At 42.3% G+C, this 20,167-nt stretch overlaps 2 protein-coding genes across 6 annotated transcripts; one reads left to right on the top strand and one right to left on the bottom strand.

Annotated features, from left to right (window-relative positions):
• Positions 1 to 568: 568 nt before the first annotated feature.
• On the bottom strand, positions 569 to 17,643 carry gpbp1l1 (GC-rich promoter binding protein 1-like 1). 4 transcript variants are annotated; one of them, XM_056292842.1, is made up of 12 exons: positions 17,556 to 17,643; positions 15,859 to 16,037; positions 13,809 to 13,923; positions 11,858 to 11,987; positions 8,645 to 8,973; positions 8,071 to 8,146; positions 7,696 to 7,892; positions 7,249 to 7,392; positions 6,834 to 6,992; positions 3,409 to 3,533; positions 1,697 to 1,799; positions 569 to 1,436 (listed from the first exon to the last, which is right to left on the bottom strand). In XM_056292842.1, the coding sequence occupies exons 3-12, from the start codon at positions 13,866 to 13,868 to the stop codon at positions 1,263 to 1,265; spliced, it is 1,497 nt and encodes a 498-aa protein (XP_056148817.1). In that variant the 5' UTR covers positions 13,869 to 13,923; positions 15,859 to 16,037; positions 17,556 to 17,643; the 3' UTR covers positions 569 to 1,262. The 4 variants fall into 4 exon arrangements, with proteins under 4 accessions (XP_056148817.1, XP_056148818.1, XP_056148815.1 ...); XM_056292843.1 differs by having other exon boundaries at positions 6,834 to 6,989; positions 14,525 to 16,037; XM_056292840.1 differs by having other exon boundaries at positions 14,525 to 16,037.
• A 372-nt stretch (positions 17,644 to 18,015) lies between these two features.
• tmem69 (transmembrane protein 69) lies at positions 18,016 to 20,128 on the top strand. 2 transcript variants are annotated; one of them, XM_056292844.1, is made up of 3 exons: positions 18,016 to 18,103; positions 18,369 to 18,415; positions 18,523 to 20,128. In XM_056292844.1, the coding sequence occupies exons 2-3, from the start codon at positions 18,377 to 18,379 to the stop codon at positions 19,246 to 19,248; spliced, it is 765 nt and encodes a 254-aa protein (XP_056148819.1). In that variant the 5' UTR covers positions 18,016 to 18,103; positions 18,369 to 18,376; the 3' UTR covers positions 19,249 to 20,128. The 2 variants fall into 2 exon arrangements, with proteins under 2 accessions (XP_056148819.1, XP_056148820.1); XM_056292845.1 differs by lacking the exon at positions 18,016 to 18,103 and having other exon boundaries at positions 18,395 to 18,415; positions 18,701 to 20,128.
• Positions 20,129 to 20,167: the final 39 nt, after the last annotated feature.

Genomic DNA, 20,167 nt, shown 5'->3' on the forward strand with positions numbered 1-20,167 from the left:
ACGCTGACCAAGCCGGAGGTAACACGGGGATTCAATCCGTTGATCCCCTTGTTGGTAGGCAACGGAATAGACCGCTACACTACCCGGACGCCCCCAGTTTGTCGTCTTTTAACACAGTGGAAACCTGATGTTTCCAGGGGGAAATTGTTCTAAATAAGGCTCTATTTGGCAATCGGGAAAGAAACAAAGTTCTGACCATTAGGCATGAAGTTCCGCTTTGTGATCAAACTGAAATGCTGTTCATCTAATAAACTGGGAATTCAAACTATAAATATCTCACTCCTTGAGATAGCCTTGAACTCTTGTCACTAACTTGTGACTATTCAGATCTACACCTAGCAATACTGAAGGTAAAAAATACTAACGGTCACCTTGAAAGATTTCAGCTTTCTTAAAGTGCAACGACTTAATCGGCAGTCGTTGCTGGATAGTAATTGAAACAGCGTCTCACCTCCCCAGATTTCTGCACTTTAAAAGAAACAGGAGCTAAACAGGGAAAGGTTGCTTAGTCCTCAGCAAGTTGTACAGCAAACTATACTGGGGAATGTCGGCAAACAAGCTACGTATGTTCTATCAATTTGATGTAGTTTATTGCTTTTTAGGTTTCACATTGCAAAACGATAAGTCAGGATTTCAGTAGAATTACACAGCACCATTTAAAGACCTTCCTGGTTATGTAAAAATTCGCCAGTGACTAACTTCAGGTTCTTAAGATTCCTGCAGACTGACTAAAACGCCATCTACCTGAGGAAAAAGCAGATAATGAGAAAAAAAACAACAGCAGCCAGATTCATAATGAAACATCTTAGCTTGTCAGGAACCAATTTTTATTAATATCATTAATAATGTGTAATCCGCATCATCAATGAAATGAGTTAGTCTGTTTAAAGCAGAATTGTGTGCATTCATTGCCCTTCTTTTCTTGATGAACACTTCAGTTCCACAAAGCGAGGAGGAAGAAGGGTGGGTGTTGGGCTGGGGTGGGTGGTCGAAGGGGGGCAGGGGGCCTGCAGTGAAGGAGGAAACGCAGGGAAAAAGACGTCTGGCGGAGCAGGAATCTCCCCCTTCACTGGGATATGATTGGTTTTTCCCTTGTGCAAGAACGACAACAAAAAGTCAATGGTGCTCTAAAAAAAAAAAATCAAAAAAATCAAAAAAAATCAAAAAAATAACATGAGAGGAAGAGGTTGCTTGCTGGGCTGTGGTGTTGGCTGTCGTCGTGTTGCTTTTCTTTTTTTTTTTTTTGATCCGTGAAGCCACGTTTACGATTTGATGCAGTCATCGTCGTCGTCGGAAGTCTGGCTGCTGCTACTGGTGTCGGACTCAGAGCCCTCTTCGACATGCGCCTCTGCCACACTCCTCCAGGGGGTGAAGTGGAGGGTCACGCCACGTGCCCTTGGGAGAACCCCGTTCCTCTGCACACCATTTTTCTTCAGCTGGCGCAAAACAAGGATGACACACTGATGTGGAGTGGAAATGTGCGACTGAGTGGCAAGCATTTTGTACTAAATGCAATAAACCTTTTTTATATTGATTTTAATTTTGGGATGGGGGGAAACATTCTCAAACAAGCAGTTAGGGAACAAACTTCAAATGCTAGAAGGATCTAAATTCTATGCATACTCAGTGCTGTTATGTTACATATATTGGCAGTTTAACCATTGGATTGCACAACATGCAAATCTGTCAAGTTTACCTGTTCGGTTTTAGTCTGGAACTCTCTCAGCTCATCCTCTGTCAGAGGCAGGAAGTTGTCATCATTTTCTGGATACTCCTGCCAGCCCATGGCCTTCAGCAATCTGGGAGAGCAGAACAATCAGTGTCATCAGTAGAACGCGTACCAGTGTGCATGTCTCAACCCTTTACCTTTTTTTACCCTGTGAAGATTTACAAAGCGTATATGCTCTTTTTTAGTTACAGCCCGCTTAATATTCATTCAATGTCATGCATTCATAACAAGGAGCTGCCAAGTACAATCAGTCTTGTAGGGGTGAGTGGTTGGTTGATCACCTAACTCAAGGGTACCTTGATGGTTGTGGCTGGAGTAGACGGCATTTTGTGTTCACTTCCCCCACAGGCCAGAATTCCCAGCAAGTCCAGGATTCAAGCTGGTCATATTCCAATCACAAGCTCCCTTTTCTAATTACTGGACTACTGCTACATGTACACTACCGTTCAAAAGTTTGGGATCACCCAAACAATTTCGTGTTTTCCATGCAAAGTCACATTTATTCACCACCATATGTTGTGAAATGAATAGAAAATAGAGTCAAGACATTGACAAGGTTAGAAATAATGATTTTTATTTGAAATAAGATTTTTTTTACATCAAACTTTGCTTTCGTTAAAGAATCCTCCATTTGCAGCAATTACAGCATTGCAGACCTTTGGCATTCTAGCTGTTAATTTGCTGAGGTAATCTGGAGAACTTGCACCCCACGCTTCCAGAAGCAGCTCCCACAAGTTGGATTGGTTGGATGGGCACTTCTTTGAGCAGATTGAGTTTCTGGAGCATCACATTTGTGGGGTCAATTAAACGCTCAAAATGGCCAGAAAAAGAGAACTTTCATCTGAAACTCGACAGTCTATTCTTGTTCTTAGAAATGAAGGCTATTCCATGCGAGAAATTGCTAAGAAATTGAAGATGTCCTACACCGGTGTGTACTACTCCCTTCAGAGGACAGCACAAACAGGCTCTAACAGGTACTATTTAATGAAGATGCCAGTTGGGGACCTGTGAGGCGTCTGTTTCTCAAACTAGAGACTCTAATGTACTTATCTTCTTGCTCAGTTGTGCAACGCGGCCTCCCACTTCTTTTTCTACTCTTGTTAGAGCCGCTTTGTGCTGTCCTCTGAAGGGAGTAGTACACACCGGTGTAGGAAATCTTCAATTTCTTAGCAATTTCTCGCATGGAATAGCCTTCATTTCTAAGAACAAGAATAGACTGTCGAGTTTCAGATGAAAGTTCTCTTTTTCTGGCCATTTTGAGCGTTTAATTGACCCCACAAATGTGATGCTCCAGAAACTCAATCTGCTCAAAGAAGTGCCCATCCAACCAATCCAACTTGTGGGAGCTGCTTCTGGAAGCGTGGGGTGCAATTTCTCCAGATTACCTCAACAAATTAACAGCTAGAATGCCAAAGGTCTGCAATGCTGTAATTGCTGCAAATGGAGGATTCTTTGACGAAAGCAAAGTTTGATGTAAAAAAAATCTTATTTCAAATACAAATCATTATTTCTAACCTTGTCAATGTCTTGACTCTATTTTCTATTCATTTCACAACATATGGTGGTGAATAAGTGTGACTTTTCATGGAAAACACAAAATTGTTTGGGTGATCCCAAACTTTTGAACGGTAGTGTATGTTCGTGCACTGACATCTGTAAAATGATTGGCTGTGCCTCACCTGTGCTCTGCCTCCAGGGAGCTGGACAGGTGTTCAGTGTCTGAGTCACTGAGGGAGTAGGACAGGCCATTCTCATGGCAAACCTCCTCACTGTAGGCTTTGGGCTCTGGAGTGCTGCTTTCCCCCTAGAAATTTCACATTCACACAGCAAGTTGACTTCAATAGCAGCATCATGAACCACTTGTTTTTGACCATTTTAAACAAATGTAGCCATGTTTCTATCTAAATGTTAAGTGAATTCTGAGTAGGTGAGTAAGAATCATTTGCTAATGGAAAAAAAATTGTACTTTCAATGGCATAATCTCTTTGAGACACCAACATTTTCAAATCGCCCTAAATAAATAAATAAATAAAATCTACAGGTTAAAAAAGTTAAGGTCAAAAACATGGCAGGAAGGTCTTGGTTCTCCATGACGTTAGCATAGCAGGGTAAACACAGCTGCAGCTAATAAAATAATGGGTCTGTTACCCATACTAGTACCTTGCGTAAGTATTCAACCCCCTTGAGAGTCATCACTAATTTCTAGATTATAGAAGATACCCACACATCTATTCCAGAACAATATTATTTTTGTGAACCCATAAGCTCTAACAGCATGTTCCCAAAGCCAAAATAAGTTGTTTCAATGACTTTTTATTAATAAATTAAAAAATAAAATATAGTGCTTGCATAAGTATTTAACCCCTTGTGCTCTGAAAGCTCCAACTTTACACAAATGAAAAACTATTACTAAAGCAAACTCAGGTAAACACAATTGGACATAATTAGTGTGCACCTGTTATTAAAGTAACAGTCTCGTTTATGGGTATAAAAAGCACTCTGTGTAAAGTTCATTAGCCGGGTGTGAACTCCATCAGAAAATGAAGACAAAGGAGCACAATACTTAAGAGACAAGGTGATTAAAATGCAGAATGTGGGAAAGGGATACAAAACAATATCCAAGTGTCTGGATGTCCCACAGAACACTGTTGGCGCCACTGTCAAAAAGTGGCAGCTGTATCACACTACCCAAGTGTTTTGTAGGACAGGCTGTCCCTCAAAGCTAAGTGTCTGAGCAAGACGTGGGCTGGTGAGGAAAGCCACAGATGATCCTGCAATCCCTTTGGAGGAGCTCCAGAGGTTAGTGGCTGAAACTGGAGTAAATGTGTTTGAGTCAACCATATCACGGGCTCTCCATAAATCTGGCCTGTATAGGAGAGTGGCAAGAAAGAAGTCGTTGCTCAAAACTATGCATATAAAAGCATGCTTGGAGTTTGCTACCAAGCATGAGAGACCCAGTTAGGATGTGGGTAAAGGTTTTGTGGTCAGATGAGACGAAAGTTGAGCTTTTTGGCCAAAACTCAAAGTGTTATGTGTGGCACAAACCTAACACTGCTCAAGCCCTAAAAAACACCCTCCCTACAGTGAAGCATGCTGGCGGCAGTATAATGCTATAGGGTTGCTTTTCATCGGTAGGCACTGGGAACCTTGTTCAACCTGAGGGAAGAATGGATGGAGCTAAATACAGGGAAATATTGGAAGAAACATGTTGCAATCTGCCATAAAACTGAAGATTGGGAGAAGGTTCACCTTCCAGCAGGACAATGATCCTAAGCACAAGGCTAAAGCAACAATGGCATGGCTCAGCAACAAAAAGGTGAACAAAACGTTTTGGAGTGGCCAAGTCAAAGGCTGGACCCCAAGCCCATTGAAAATCTGTGGCACAGACTGAAAGTTGCAGTCCAGAGGCGCCATCCCACCAACCTGCAAGACCTGTACAAATTCTGTCAAGAAGAATGGGCAAAAATTACTCCAGAAGAATGTGCAACGCTTGTACATACGTAGCCCAAGAGAATCGTGGCTGTTATTGCAGCAAAAGGGTACTCTACAAAGTATTGATATGTTGGGATTGAATACTTATGCAAGCACTATATTTTCGTTTTTCATTTATTTAAAAAAACAAAGTCAGCGAAATATAACTTATTTTGGCTTTGGGAACATGCTATTAGAGCTTATGAGTTCACAAAAATAATATTGTTCAGGAACAGATGTGTGAATATCTTTTATAATCCAGCAATTAGTGATGACTGTCAAGGGGGTTGAATACTTTTGCAAGGCACTGGAACTGTTGTCAATAATACTGTCAATTCTGGTTCTTTAGGCCCCAGAGAGATCGCATTTTGCAGGCTGCAAAATACAAGTTACACCACACTGCTTTTTTTGTTGAAAAGCAAAAAGGCAGTGTGGTGTGTCTTCACACCGCATCTTTTTTATTTATTTATTGTTGCTAAACCACCACCAGATCAAATCACCTGTTCTTAGCCTAACCCATTATTTTGCTATGAAGTAAACTCAAGAGACCTGTACTTTTTATTTTGGCTAGTTAAAAGTAATTAACTTCCTACTAAGTTTTTTGTCAGATCATGTTAACTATGGTTGGTAAAGTCATATAGCTCTGGGTATCCAGCAACAGCCACCACTAGTTTGCCCTCCATGTCGTCTACACTTGTTGGCGTCACCACCACAGAAGGCCTGCCTCTCAATTCATTCAATGGGACAATGGGAAAAAACTCAAATGAAGTCGAGCGCTTTTCCGCTCTGAGTGAAAAAACTTCAGCTTGAGGCGTTCAGGGTGCTTCAGCAAAAACACATGGTGCTCAGCAATGCAAAAGCAGCAAGCAAAAAGCTTCACTCTCATTTAAAACAACTACAAAAAGCTGCCCAAGGGCTGCTAAAATGCGTTCTGTCTTATCAGGGCCTTAGCACACCTACATCCTACAGGCCCACAATTAATTTTATTAGCTGCAGCTGTGTTTATACTGCTATGCTAACGTCACAGAGTACCAAGATCAGCCTTTTGATAATTTTTAACCTGTAGAGATGCCTGCAAACTCACTAAAATGATATAAGAGTTGGTTACGCTTTAAAATTCAGCGATTTTGCTCATCTTATATTTATGGATCAAATCTTATATTCATGGCTTTATTTATAAAATCCACATAAAATAGCTTGGTGGAAACAGATAGTGACAAGTGGATCAAACTACTCTGAATGTGCCAAATCAAGTCTATATGTTACGTTGGAATTCTTCAAATAACCAGACATGAGCTTAACAGTTGTGTTTTCCAATGTTTCAGAGCATCATAGAAGATGAGTATATAACTTTGTTTACTTTGATTCATTAATAATCATTGAGAGTTTTTCAAGGGTTCAAAACCAAATCATTTTTTATTTCACAAGATTACTGGAAGAAACCAACAAATAAAGATGACCTCTACTACTAAAATATAGTTAAATATCCATTGGGATTGATGTTTCTGTTTACCACTCAACTTTTGAAACACCTCGACGACTATCTCTCTCATCCTGACAATTTCTTGACACGTGTACCACACAAACACCCACCCATCCACACACACACACACACACACACAGCAGTGCCTACCTCTCCTGAAGTTCCTGGGCTGCTGCTTGTGGTAAGTTCTCCAGTGCCCTCATCCTTCAGAGCTCTCAAGAACTCGCTCTTTCGGTCTGGACCGCGACGCATCAGCTTCAGCCGCGATGGGGCAATGTCTATGGGAGGAGTCGTGCTTGAGGGATGCTGCTAAGATGTTGGCATCCCCAGACAAGAGGCAGAGGACCATCCAGGGATAAGGTGGGGAAGGAAGGTAGAAGGAAATCATTGGAGAGGAGAGAGAGAGAGAGGAAAAAGAAAAGGAGGTGGGAGATATTGGTCAAAGGGATCAACTTCATTGCGCTTTATTGATTGCATTCCACAACTGTTTGTTAAACACAGTCATTCATCAGTGGCCAGAAAAGAATGATTATTTTCTTTACTAAAAGTTCAATATTGTTCTCACCTCCTTCGGGTTGTTGTGTGGTGGTGCGCTGCCTGGGGTGCTGGGTTTGGCTGCAGATACAGGACTAGTGAAGACTAAATCTCGGCCAGACACGTGAAGGCCAGGCTTGTTGACTTCCCTCCCACTGGGTTTCCACTGGGTGCTCTGGAACATAAGAAAGAAACATAGCTTTTGTGATGGAGAAAACGCTGATTTCTGTCATAGCCTAGCACAGATTACTTCGACTGCCTTGGGTAAAATTCACACAACAAACTTGATTATCCTTGATTAGCTCATCTTGCAAGTGACATTTCCCTTCTGTCTGCTGTGTCAATCAAGCAAGTAGCTCAAATAAATCCCCACTGCTTCTAGCTACACAGCTAGGATGGGTTAAATGCAGAGAAGAATTTCCCCACGGGGTTTAATAAAGTATATCAAAATCAAATCAATCAAAATATTGATTGTTACCTTGGTGGGGGCCACAGCAGGCTTGGGGACCAGATTCTTGTAGACACTGGAGCCTGCTATGGGAGTTTTGCTGCCATTAGTGGGCAGAGTGCCAGTGCTAGCAAACCCTGCAGAGAAGGCCGCGTTGGGGTCCTCCTTGGAAACCTTCTTGATGACCAGCATTTTTGACACCATCTGTTTGCCACTAGGAGGGTTTTCTGACAAAAAAGGCAACGACTTAGGGGGCAGTATAGTAGGTAGACGACGTGTATACATATTGTGATGAGCGATTATTGAGGCACATTCCCCTCAGGACCAGCGTTGAACTGTCCTTCTTTTACCCCAGACTTTTCCAAATAGTGAGTGACAGCCAAAAGCTAGACTGAGGCTCCTTACCCCACACTCCAGCATGGGGAGCCACGGCTCGCATCTGGCTTCCAGGCTTTCCAGTTGTTTCAGGGTTGAGGGAGGGCTAAACAGAGGAACAGTCAACAAAAGCTTGAAGTAAAATTCCACATATGGTTTTTAACCTGAAAACAGTTGTCTTTCTGGGGTCTTCTTAAGCCAATTTACAGAATCATAGACTGCATACTGGTACACATTACCAACTGGCACAGCGGAGGGAAATTAGTATATATTCATTGAATATTAACTAAAAATTTTGACTGAAGGCCCAGAACGAGGTGAAAACATGAACTAGCAGCTAACCACTCTAGTAATCAACGTTATATTTACCTGACTGCACAACTACTAATTTTAACTGAGTGTCTTCAACTTCAGACTTTTGTAAAAACCATGCAAATTAAAATATAGGACTAGTTTTGCAATTGAAAAAGAAAAAAATTAATAGGTTGCAAACATCAAAAGATAATAAACAGGGACCTTTACTTTTCAAAGGCGCTATATCATTGAGAAATATCATTGTCAAGGGCGTGCTTGGGAATATCCTCAATAAGAACTGTCTACTTACAAAGTCCTCTTCTACAAACTTAAGCTTGTCCTCCTTGCCATCCTTGCGTTCCTCGTTGGGGAACTTGTCCTGGTATGAGGTGCCCTTGCGGGAATGGAAGTTGCCATTGCGCTGCCGGTGGCCCCCTTGCCTGTCCCTGTCGCCACCTACGCGTTTGGAGTGGCGTCCCTGGTGATGGTGTCCGTCTTGGGCCCCGCGTGGAGCTCCATGCCAGCTGGGTGTGTCCTTCCAACAAGAGCCCCCAGCCAGCCCGCCATGCCCCCCCTTGGCCACCCCGGAGTCCACAGAATCATGCCTCAGGAGCAGAGAGGGCTGCTGCCATCCATCACCTTAATGGTGAATGTAATGAAAATAATGTCATTTTGTGTGTTGGTATGTTTATTTAGGGGGAAAAGTGTACATCTCTGTGTACATCTCTATGAGTAACGATAACTGCACAAAAAAATCTGGACACACTTTTAATAGCTTTTTTAAATGCATGCTCAATAATCCAGGTAAGAAAATCGAAGAAGGTTGAATCAGTTCATCTGGATACGTTTATTGACAGATACGTTTAATTACTCATCTAAGTGACCTCTTCAGTCTAAACTGACTGCAGGTATCCCCACCCTTATAAACATTAACTACAGTTTCAATGACCATGTGTACTATTCACAGAGGATTTGGGAATGTTCACAATCACAGCAATGTCAGATGGTGACAGATGTACTCTTAGGCCCCCCTTTCACTCTTTCAAGGATGAGGACGTGCACATCCTTGATAGGTAAGAATGGTGTTTTGAATGGGGAGTCAAAGAGGCCATCTATGATAAGAGGGAATGACCATCCCTGAACAGAGGGGGGTGGGGGGGCTAAGAGTATATCTGTCGCCATTTTACAACGCTGTGATTGCAAATGTCTTGATGCATGCTCAATAATCCAGGTAAGAAAATCAAAGAAGGTTCAATCAGTTCATCTGGATACAAAGTTTATTGACAAATACGTTTCATCACTCAATTAAGTGACCCCTTCAGTCTAAACTGTTTCCGGTGTCGGAAGATGGCGGCGCAAATTCACATTTGCAGCGGCCTCACCCAGTACCGTCCATGCAGTGTCCATGTCTGCGTCTACATTTTGTCTTCGTTTGACAGCTGGAAGAGCTGATGCTGGATTGGCTGGGAGAGCAGGGCAGGCTAAGCTAACTGCTAGCTCACACAGACCCGCAGTTCCGATAACACCGAGGCCGCTCTGGCGGCGGCTGCACCTGGCGTTGACTGTGGTGGGGTTTTTTTTCTTTGAAATTTACCCCCTTTTTCTCCCCAATTGTACCAGCTAATTACCCCACTCTTCCGAGCTGGGGCGGTTGTTGCTCCACCCCCTCTGCCAATCCGGGGAGGGCTGCAGACAACCACTGCCTCCTCCGATACATGTGGAGTCGCCAGCTGCTTCTTTTCACCTGACAGTGAGGAGTATCACAAGGGGCAAATAGCACATGGGAGGAACACGCTATTCCCCCCCAGGTCCCCCTCCCCCCCGAACAGGCACCCTGACCGACCAGAAGAGGCGCTATTGCAGCGACCAGGACACACACCCACATCCAGCTTCCCACTTGCAGGCACAGCTGATTGTGTCTGTAGGGACGCCCCTACAGACATGTTCCCAGAAAGTGAACATGGGGATTCGAACCGGCAATCCCCATGTTGGTAGGCAATGGAATAGACTGCTACACCACCCAGACGCCCTGACTGTGGTGTTTTTGATGTCGTCGTGAGGAGTGCGGGGAGGTGTGTTGCGGGTGTCTGGCTGGGAGAGCTGGTGCTGGATTGGCTGGGAGAGCTTGGTCTGCTTCGTCCAGTGGGCCCGGGGACCACGGCCCCTGCATGGAGTTACGACTGCGGTGGAAACGCCGAGGGCGGTCTGACAGGATGCGGAAGCAGGGCAGGCTAAGCTAACTGCTAACCCATGCAGACCGGTGGTTCCGACAGTCATCCTGGCTGGCGTTTGTTCCATTGGACAATGATTTTTTTTTTGTTTAGTCTGGATATATGTGGTGGTTTGGGTATGTGTGTTCTTGTAGTTTTTGGATGTTTTTGTCTTTGTGTTGTACTGCTGCGGGTGGGGGAAATGGCATTTTGTTTCATTTCATGTGCGCAAGTGCATGAAGTGAAACGACAAATTAAGTGTTCCTGATTCGTAAACTGACTATAGTTGTCCCCACCCCTTATAAATGATAGTTGCATAATGACCGAGACAAACGACCAGTTTCAGATGCAAATATGGGTGTGACCATTAACTAGTTTCAATGGCCATGTGTACTATTCAAATTCCAAAACCTCTGACTAGTACACCTTCTTTGATGCGACTGCAAACATTCCCAAATCCTCTGTGACTAGTACACATGGCCATTGAAATTGTTGTTATTAGTCACGCCTACATTTGCATATGAAATTGGTCATTGGTTTTGGTCGTTATACAACTGTATTGTTTATAACAGTGGGGATACCTGCAGTCAATTTAGACTAAAGAGGTCGCTTATGCCCCTTTTCCACTACGTTACAGGCTCGACTCGCCTTTTTGTTTTCCAATACTGAAAAGTACCGGCATTTCGGTAAGTGTTACCATTTTTCTGGTACCACGTTTGTCGAGGTTCCAAAAAAACTGGAGCGGGTACCAAAATCAATGCAGACCAGCTACACTGAGGGGGTACCATTACGGTAATGGAAAACGACACTGCGAGTTGAGTTGAGTTGAGCCGGTACCATGTAGTGAAAAAGGGGCATTACCTGAGTAAGGAAACATATCTGTCAATAAATGTATCCAAATGAACTGATTCAACCATCTTTGAACTTTTTAATAACCTACAGACCCTGAATGTATAGACTACAACTTTTAAGGATTTTAATGTTAACAAGAACACACATTTAAAAGGATATGAAAAATAAACCTTCACTTTAATGCTTTCTCATTTTCAGAAATTGCTCGCCCCGGGAGATTTTAAACCTAAATGTTCAAGAATTTACTTGTTCTCCAAATGCTCATCATTGTATTCTGTATGGAGCAGCGCAATTTAAGGAAAAAGCAAAACGATAGCAATTTGGCACCACAAGTTAACTCATGCAAGTTAAAATGTTTCAGAACATTTTAGGGCAAAGGCTAAGTGGCTATGACATCTACTTATCCTCAGACAGCTGACAGCTCTGCAAACACACACAGATGAGAAAGTCGTCCATGTTACCTGCTGGCGCACGCAGGGGCCCGTTGTTGAAGAAGCCGTCAGAGGAGTTGTGGCGGCGGCGGCTCACAGGGGCTCGGCCATCTCTGTGATGATGGGGCTCACCTTGCTTCTCAAGGTTGGCGGCAGGGGACTGGAGGATAACAGGAAAAGAAGAGAAGAATTTCAGTCACATACACCCTCAACAACGCAAAAAGGTGCCAAACAAAACTAAGGCTGCAAACAGAGGGGTTATAAACTGTATGTGTCTCCTCTATGCTGGCGCTGTTTAAACCTCACACCCCACTGGGATCCATTCATTCATTCCTTCATCGTTCTTCACTCAACTTTTCAAATGAACCCATGAGAATGAGCTTTAAATGATATCAAAGCGAAGAGGACATGCAACCTCCCCCCATGTTGTTTTCGTGTGGCCTGTGTGAAGACACTCGGATGTGCATAACAACATGCCTGCTCTTCTCCCTTGGACGTGGGAGTGGCAATTTTGTGATGCAACCTTTGGGAAAGGAGACAGTAAAGTAAGACGCATCAGAAAATAAAAAACCTTTTTTAGATGATTTATAGTTAGTAAGAGGACTACTTCATATCAAGGTAACTACGGAGAAACAGGCAATCCCAGCAAACCAAATATCTTGCCAGTGTCCATTTACTTCCTTGATAATGTGAATTTGTCTCCAACTGGACAATTATATATGGTTAGCATTTCCCCAATGGAGCTCGTAAAAATCAAACATTAAAATGTGATTGTGTTTTCATTCTTTTCCAAAGCAACTGATTTTAAGAGTATATATAGGTGCAAAAACTAGCCTTAAATCCTGAGGACAACTGATTTTGAAGTGAAGGTAATTGGCAGTGTTGTGGTGACTGTGCATGTGCCTCATGGTTTCAACTCTCAATTTAAGGCCAGGCCATTCAGCTGGGCAAGTCCCTGACTCACAGATTACACCGAGCTCTGACCGACACGCTGACTGATTTCATTTAGCAAGACAGCAAAGCTGCTGAATGCATTCTTGAAAAGGCTGGCCAACATGAAGATCCATTGTTGTTCTTCCTCTAACCAACTGGCTTCCTTCCCTCCTACGCTGGGACCTTTTCACTTTCAATTCTTCCTCTTAACAGATGTGTCAGTGTCAAACTTATCAGGAAGTGCATCTGAAAATCAAGAAGGTAGCCTGATCCTTGTTCAAACCCTAGAGACTTTTAAATCTTGGTTAAAGACCTACCTCTTCTCACTGGCATTCAATTCAATTTGAGCTTGACACCGTGATTTTATTATGGAAATATACTTTTACACTTATGTTTTATTGTTTACATTTTATATTCTTTAATTTATTATGTCTTCTTTACATGTATTTTTATATTCATGTGTCACTTATTTTAAATTGTATTTTAAGCTTGTGCAGCACTTTGGTTCAACTGCGGTTGTTTTAAATGTGCTATATAAATAATTGACTTGACTTGTGGACATGACACCATGTTGCCTACAACCTTAAGTCATTATTTGAGGCAACTGGAAGTGGTTTCTATTGCTTTTTTCCATCAGTCTTTTCCACTGGGAGACAAGTGTCTCTGTGACCCTCTACTGAACCCTGCATCAATTGCAGTGTGTGAGGGTGAGTCGTCCCAGAGACACTATCTGCACAGGTGTACTGAGACACATAGATGCACTGACAGGAACCAAAAATCAGTACATGTCAAGGTGCTCTAAAGATGGATGCTTTCAAGCTTTTGCACACAATATACCTCTCAACCCCCATGTTTTCATTCTATCACTCTTTACTCTCTCACCATCTCTCTCTCTCTCTTACTTACTCTCACCATATTTCTCACTCCCTCCATTTCTCACTCATCCAATCTCTCTTACAATCATTATCCCTCTCTATCTCACACTATCTAATTCTCACTCACTCACTCACTCACTCACTCACTCACTCTCTCTCTTTTTCTCAATCACCTTGGCGGGCTGGGGCGTGGAGAAGTTAAGCCAGGCAGGGACAAAGTCATGCTGCGCCATTTAGGTCCAGTGTTTCCGGTCAGTGGATCGAGGCATCAAACCTCATGGCCAGGATCTGTGGAAAATATTTGCACAATGAATTACAATTTTTCAGTATTCATAAACTGTACTATATGACATAAAAACTATATTTCAATCTCTTAAAATCTGTGTTGCGCAAACAAAACCCTTTGTCTTCCATGAGTTTTTTAACATGGAACAAAAGTCTCCCACAAGACCAAAAAAGTGTACTATTCTTAGCAGAAAACAACAAAGATCAGCATGCCGCATCTATGCCTATGATGCTGACGACTGGGTGACAGCCTTGGTGGAAAGTATCCTGTTTAGTAGAAGTATTTTTACACAGTGCTCCTTTCGGGTTATTTTATATGTGACCAGTAGCTTTGTGAGTTATGTTCTCATCATTTCTAAAAGACAGCCACCTCAGACTCATGCAAAACCACGAGTTAAGCAACTTTGAAAGCAATTCCAATTGGACTTCGCTAAACTTTGAATGGCAGGATTTTTGGTAAACTGTTGGCGGTGGCTGAAACACACCTGGCAAAATTTGAAAACCAGCAAACACCACTGACAGATCTCATGTTACTATTGCTTGTGTAAATTCATACTTTTATGTGTGTCTGAGTTAAATCAGTCAAGTGAGGGATTATCCATACCACAGAGTCTATGGCTCTGTAGTCCTCTGCCTCCTCTCTCGGTCCTGCTGGGCTTGGTTCCTCAGGCCCACAAACACCGATCAGAGTGTGTGCACTGACAGATGGAGAGCACCACACTGCCAACCTCTTCACCACCTCCTCCAGGACAGCACAGCCTCTTTCCACAGAGACAGACCCCTTGTCCAGGGTGAAATACTGGGAAAAAGGTTTAAAAGGTTGCTGGAATGATGTAGATTGGTGATCCAGAGGACAGTGCGACCAGGAAGTGGATGTTGAAGCAAGAGATGAGACGTCCAAGAGGGACAGGTTCTCCTTTCTTTTCTTTTTTGGGGGGGGGGGGGGGGGGGTAAAAAAAAAAGTCTATTCCAAGCAAGTTGTTTTTGGTGAATTATACGAATGCTGTCACTCCCACCAACTGTGTTACTAATTCAATTTACAATTACAATTTATAATTAGCAGACGCCTTTTATCCAAAGCGACATACATACAACACAAGCAAGGACCAATTTAAACAGGATTAACTTTTCCCTAACTTTCTTGAAACATATGGCAAATATTTTTTGGGGTGAAGAAAAGAAACCAGCTGGATCTTTTTGGTGATTAAAATAATCAAATGACATCAGGCGATTTGTCCAAGTGGTAAGGCCAGGCTTGGTTGTCTATAAGGAAGCAGTGTGTAAAAGCAGTCTGCACAGGAGCATTGACAGCAATCCGTATATCTGTGCCACTATGACATCAGTCAGGGGGACGGGGAAAAGAGATTCCAGGTCTTCTCCTGCCACACTGTGTGCCGGCTTGCTTTTCACTTCGACTCACTTTTTACCAAATCATTGTAAGCTCTAGCCAAACGCATGCAAAGAAAAAAAAAGTTCAGAGACAGTCTTTGATTTGCAATGGACGTCACTGAAAGCCACTGCTCACCTCATTAAACTGGTGAAAAGACTGTCTGAGCTTGAAAAAAAGTGTTTCCAGTTTCAAAGTCACATGACAGTAAAGGAGGTAAGACCCAATGTTACATTGCCACCATCTTCACTCTTAGTTAGTGAAACTGGGATGCTGTAGGATGATGCATTATAATGTGGTTTTTGACTTCATATGTTTTACATTCACATTTGTTTAATGCCCACTGAATTATCTGGAGCTGTCTGACTGAAAGGTAAGTAAAGAAGATTTCAGATTTCATAGATTAGTGAGCTCTGATTAGAGCAGTAACTTCCAACAAGTTGAACGTCTTCAGTGGCATAAACTACTGGGGAGTTTATCATCAAAAGGCAAAAATAAAGTTTTCCATCAACCAGGGAACAAATTAATTGAACAAATGATTACAGGATCACCTTTTTAAACAAAAAGGTTGAATCAAAACATGGCCCTAGAATTTTTCCAATTGGACCATTCCTTTCCTTCCAGATAAATGTGTCCTAAATCAAGAGGAAGTTGCAGTGCAGGTGAGACAACTGTTTTCTGTTCTCCTGCCAAATGTTTTTCGTAGTATCTGCACAGGAAAACACAGGACCTGCAGAAAAAAAAGATGACAGCATTAAGGAAAAGCCAAAGAGCCTATGGCTCAAAATACACACCAACCTAAAGTAATGGTTCCAAACATAGGAATTAGTCTTTGATTCATAATAACCCCTCTACATTTTTACAAGAGAGCACACCAAAGCTGCTGCACAGGATTTCTGGACACTATTAAGTGTCCAGAAGACTGTTAAATTCTTCCCTACTTCACTAAAAACGAATGCCTAAATTTAAGTCAGGAATAGTGTCCAATTGAAAATAAAAAGTCAATACTTTGGCAGAAACACTCGAACACTTGGAAATTTTTTTAATGAAGATGAGGGGAAAAACATGACTCAGGGATCTCAGCCATTTCATGCCGAGAGACTTGTGTTGGCTTTTTTCTTTTTAATCAAATATTCATACCAGTGTAAAAATAACTTAGTCATGAACACTATCGTCCTCACTAACTTTCCCCTGGCTGTCTCACATCTAACCAGGCTAGACCTTAAATTCCGTGAAACACTTTCTAACAAAAGTGACCAACAGCAAAGTCGGAATCACCAAGTATACGTATCTACCAAGTACACATAGCCATGCAACCCTTTAAGTAGCTCTTGCACACTGGTACACTTTTCCCACAAAATAACAAGTAGGTTTCTACGATTGAGAAGGCGTCCAAAGCATCTAATCGGGATGTTCATACTGAGCCTTAATTCACAACGCTGGACCTTCAAGGGATTCCCAACTACACGATAGTATTACGTAAGAGCCCAAACGACACTGTCTGTCATAAACACAGACAAAACCAATCCGATGTTCAATTGGCTTGAAGCAATACGGATTCAATTATTGCACTTCTTATTTTACTAGATTGACGACGTTACTTTGCTGTCTTGCCGGATTAGAGTAACAATGAATGATTAACAATGAATGCAATCCACGAGCACTGCAGATGACCCGAGTCACTACAACTCCTCGTTTTAGATCGCTAGCTGGGAAGTGTGGTTTAACAAAAAAGGAATCAACATCAAATCGGTAACAGAGAAATCCAAGCAAGTAGTCTTTACATAGCTCGGCAACGTTATTAGATAAGTCTCACCTCTGCTCTTAGCGTCGTTGCTAATGCTGCTTAGCTAACGTTAGCATAGCAATCCGTTAGCTATTAGCTGGCTTAGTAACTAGCCCCCAAAAACTAGGAGCTAGCCGAAATATATTATCGGTTCTGAGAAGCTTATCAGAGGGGAAACACGGTTTAAACGCTCGTCGTCACTTAAAGTGCCTCCTGGAGGAGTTGTCACAGCTCCCAGAAAAGAGGTAAACAGAGCAGGCTTCGTTGGAACAACACAGCTTCAAAATGGCTACCTTAGCAGCGGCGCCGCACATTCATCAGCCTGCTAGCGCTAGGAAGCTAACTGGCTAGCTGATATATTTCATGACGATGCCATGTACAATACTTAAAGCAAGATAGCCTTGGTGGAAAAAAATAATTCAGCACAACATAAAAGAAACAAGCACTCTAAAAAGATTTTACCTTTTTTACGGCGACCCAGCTCTTCATGAAGCGAAGATTGATGTTTGTTTGGGTTTTAGAAGCGCTTGCCACTGGCGCTGGCACCGAGGGATTCGAATAGCTTAATGCAAGCGCGTTCAAGTTCCTCTAGATGATTATGCAACACATTGAGGCTCCGCAGTTTGTTTGAAGCAGAAAGGGCATAAAAATAATAACCGTTGAGTAAATTTAGCGTCAAACTAAAATAACAAAATGATTCGCATGTATGGTGTTCGATTAGAGAGCTTTCAGTGATTATCTTTGCTTTTTTTGTCCTTGTTTGATTTGGTTCCCGTGATAAGAGTTTACGATCTTGAATGCAACTCTCAGCCTTCCTCCGCCGCTGCCAGCCAAACCAATAGATTTAAGAACCAAACTCAATCACGGTTCAAGGAAAGGTAATTAAATCGAGCACCGATCACTTGACTATGAGCGAACGACCTTCTAGGTTTACTTTACGTTAACTTACGGACATGTAAATGATCCCGTTTAGGGCTTGGCCTATCTTTTTTTTTCAACACTTGAAAGAGGTAAATTTAAATGTAGCCTCTTCAACGTTTACCGTTTCGTTAGCTTGACATAACCTAGGAACATTAAGACAATTGACGTTTCTGTTGGGCTATCTTAGCTGCAGCACATGGGACAGCGTCCTTAAGAGCCTTAAATGTAGCTAGGCCAGTTGCCATTGAATCTCTCCGCCATGTACGCTGTAACGTTAGCACTAAATGCCGTTTCATTGAACGACACGCTATGTAGATTCTTCTGATCTTAATAAATTATTGTTGTTGTTTTCAGATTGAAAAATGATCCAACTTGTGTCAAGAGGTCTCCTAAATCCTTGGGTAAGCGGGAAGGGTGTTTTTGATTTTCATCTTTCATCCCATATTTAAATTGAAATGTGCTGATACAAGTCAAACTGTTACTTGCAATTCAACTATTGTATTCCTAGGGTCCAGCATGGAGATGCATTCAAGAAGTTATGAGAACATCGAACTGCTTAATAGGAAGTCAGAAACATTTTTACACTCAGGTCTCCTCGATGTCCCTGATCTCCAGGCCGGCCTCTACCAATAAGCTGCTGAACGTCAGCTTCATAAGTCGCCCCTCTTTGTTTCTGTACCATGCAGGCCAGCCCAGGTTCCCCAAGGAAGAGGACCGAAGTCACACCAAGGAGGGTTTTAGTATGAGGGCTCTTATCCAGGCTCCCAAACCAGCTCTATACCTCGGCTTCTCGGGTCTCATCCCGTTTCTGTCTGCTCCACTCCTCATGGTTGTGACACAGTCCTTTTGCCCTGAGGTGGCTTACATGCAGGTCGTCTATGGTGCCTCTATTGTCTCCTTTCTTGGAGGGGCCCGCTGGGGGTTTGCCATCCCTGAAGGTAGCCCTGCCAGGCCTGACTGGATGAATCTAGGCAACAGTTTGGTTCCCTCTCTTCTTGCCTGGTTGGCATTGCTTTGTAGAGACAATGTTGCAGAAGGAGCTCTGGTAGTTATCATGGGACTGGGTTTGTCTCTGCATTACGACCTGACCCTGCTTCCCAGCTACCCTGCGTGGTTCAAAGCCATGCGAACTATTCTAACTCTGGTCGCTACCTTCTCGCTGGTGACTACACTGACACTTAAGAAGTTCTGCCCTGAAAAAAAATTAAAGGAGCTTCAAAATTCGAATTTATGAGGGGGATAAGTTGATGCTATTTTTGTGAAAGTCAACAGGCGTACCGATAATTTAAAAAGTGAAGATCTGGAGTTGGCCAAGATTGTTCTTGACAGATATTTGGCAGCTGAGATATTGCTTATTAAAAATAGCAGTACCTTTGAGGGTATGTGATGTGAGTCATACCTTGTCATATAGCACATAGTTTGTCAGCTTTGAACAGAAACAAGTTTTGTGCTCATAAATTGTATAAATGATTAAAGTCAGTCAGAATTTATTGGAGTGCAGCAGTATCACTCCATCCATCCATTATCCAAACCGCTTATCCTGCTCTCAGGGACTCGCTAAGGAATATTTGTGGCAGGACTGACATTGGTTGACTTGGCAGTCACCATGATTCAAAACCAAATAGACACTTGGTATTAAAATGTAAAAAAGAACGTGAATGGCAAATAATTGGGTGAATGTAGATTTAAAATCAAAATGAAGAATTAGGTTTTTAAAGAGCCAGCACAGTCATGCAATCATCTTGGGTACTCCTTGACAACAGGCGACTGTTCAATATAGGAAGCAGCATGGATGATCAATATGTTTATGTGGCATGAATGAATCTGTATAGATAGATACATGATTAGGCGGGTAATATTTGTTTGCTGTAGTTTCCTTTTAATGTCCAGTTTAAGACAAAAACCTGGTTCCATGCAGACATAAAAGGGCTACGATATTTATGTGAAAGGCTCTTAAATATCTTTTCCGGTCTTTTTAGTGTTTTACGCACTATCATTAAAATGTTTGAAGAATAAAATTTTACACAAAGACAAATGTATGAGGAAATATTCTAATACATAAGGCTAAATGATTAAAGTCCCAGGGCTATTGACCATTACATGTTTTTTGATAATGGGAAGAATAGAAAATTAAAGATAGAAAAACATATTTT

Source organism: Lampris incognitus, chromosome 14, assembly GCF_029633865.1.
Source record: "Lampris incognitus isolate fLamInc1 chromosome 14, fLamInc1.hap2, whole genome shotgun sequence".
NCBI classification, from domain to species: Eukaryota; Metazoa; Chordata; class Actinopteri; order Lampriformes; family Lampridae; genus Lampris; species Lampris incognitus.

Coding starts and splice junctions, on each gene's coding strand:
- tmem69 (XM_056292844.1), top strand. CDS start 18,377: ATGATCCAACTTGTGTCAAGAGGTCTCCTAAATCCTTGG. Junction 18,416..18,522: donor GAGGTCTCCTAAATCCTTGG/GTAAGCGGGAAG, acceptor TTGTATTCCTAG/GGTCCAGCATGGAGATGCAT.
- gpbp1l1 (XM_056292842.1), bottom strand. CDS start 13,868: ATGGCGCAGCATGACTTTGTCCCTGCCTGGCTTAACTTCTCCACGCCC. Junction 8,147..8,644: donor AGTTTGTAGAAGAGGACTTT/GTAAGTAGACAG, acceptor TCCTCTGTTTAG/CCCTCCCTCAACCCTGAAAC. Junction 1,800..3,408: donor TCCCTGGAGGCAGAGCACAG/GTGAGGCACAGC, acceptor CTGCTCTCCCAG/ATTGCTGAAGGCCATGGGCT.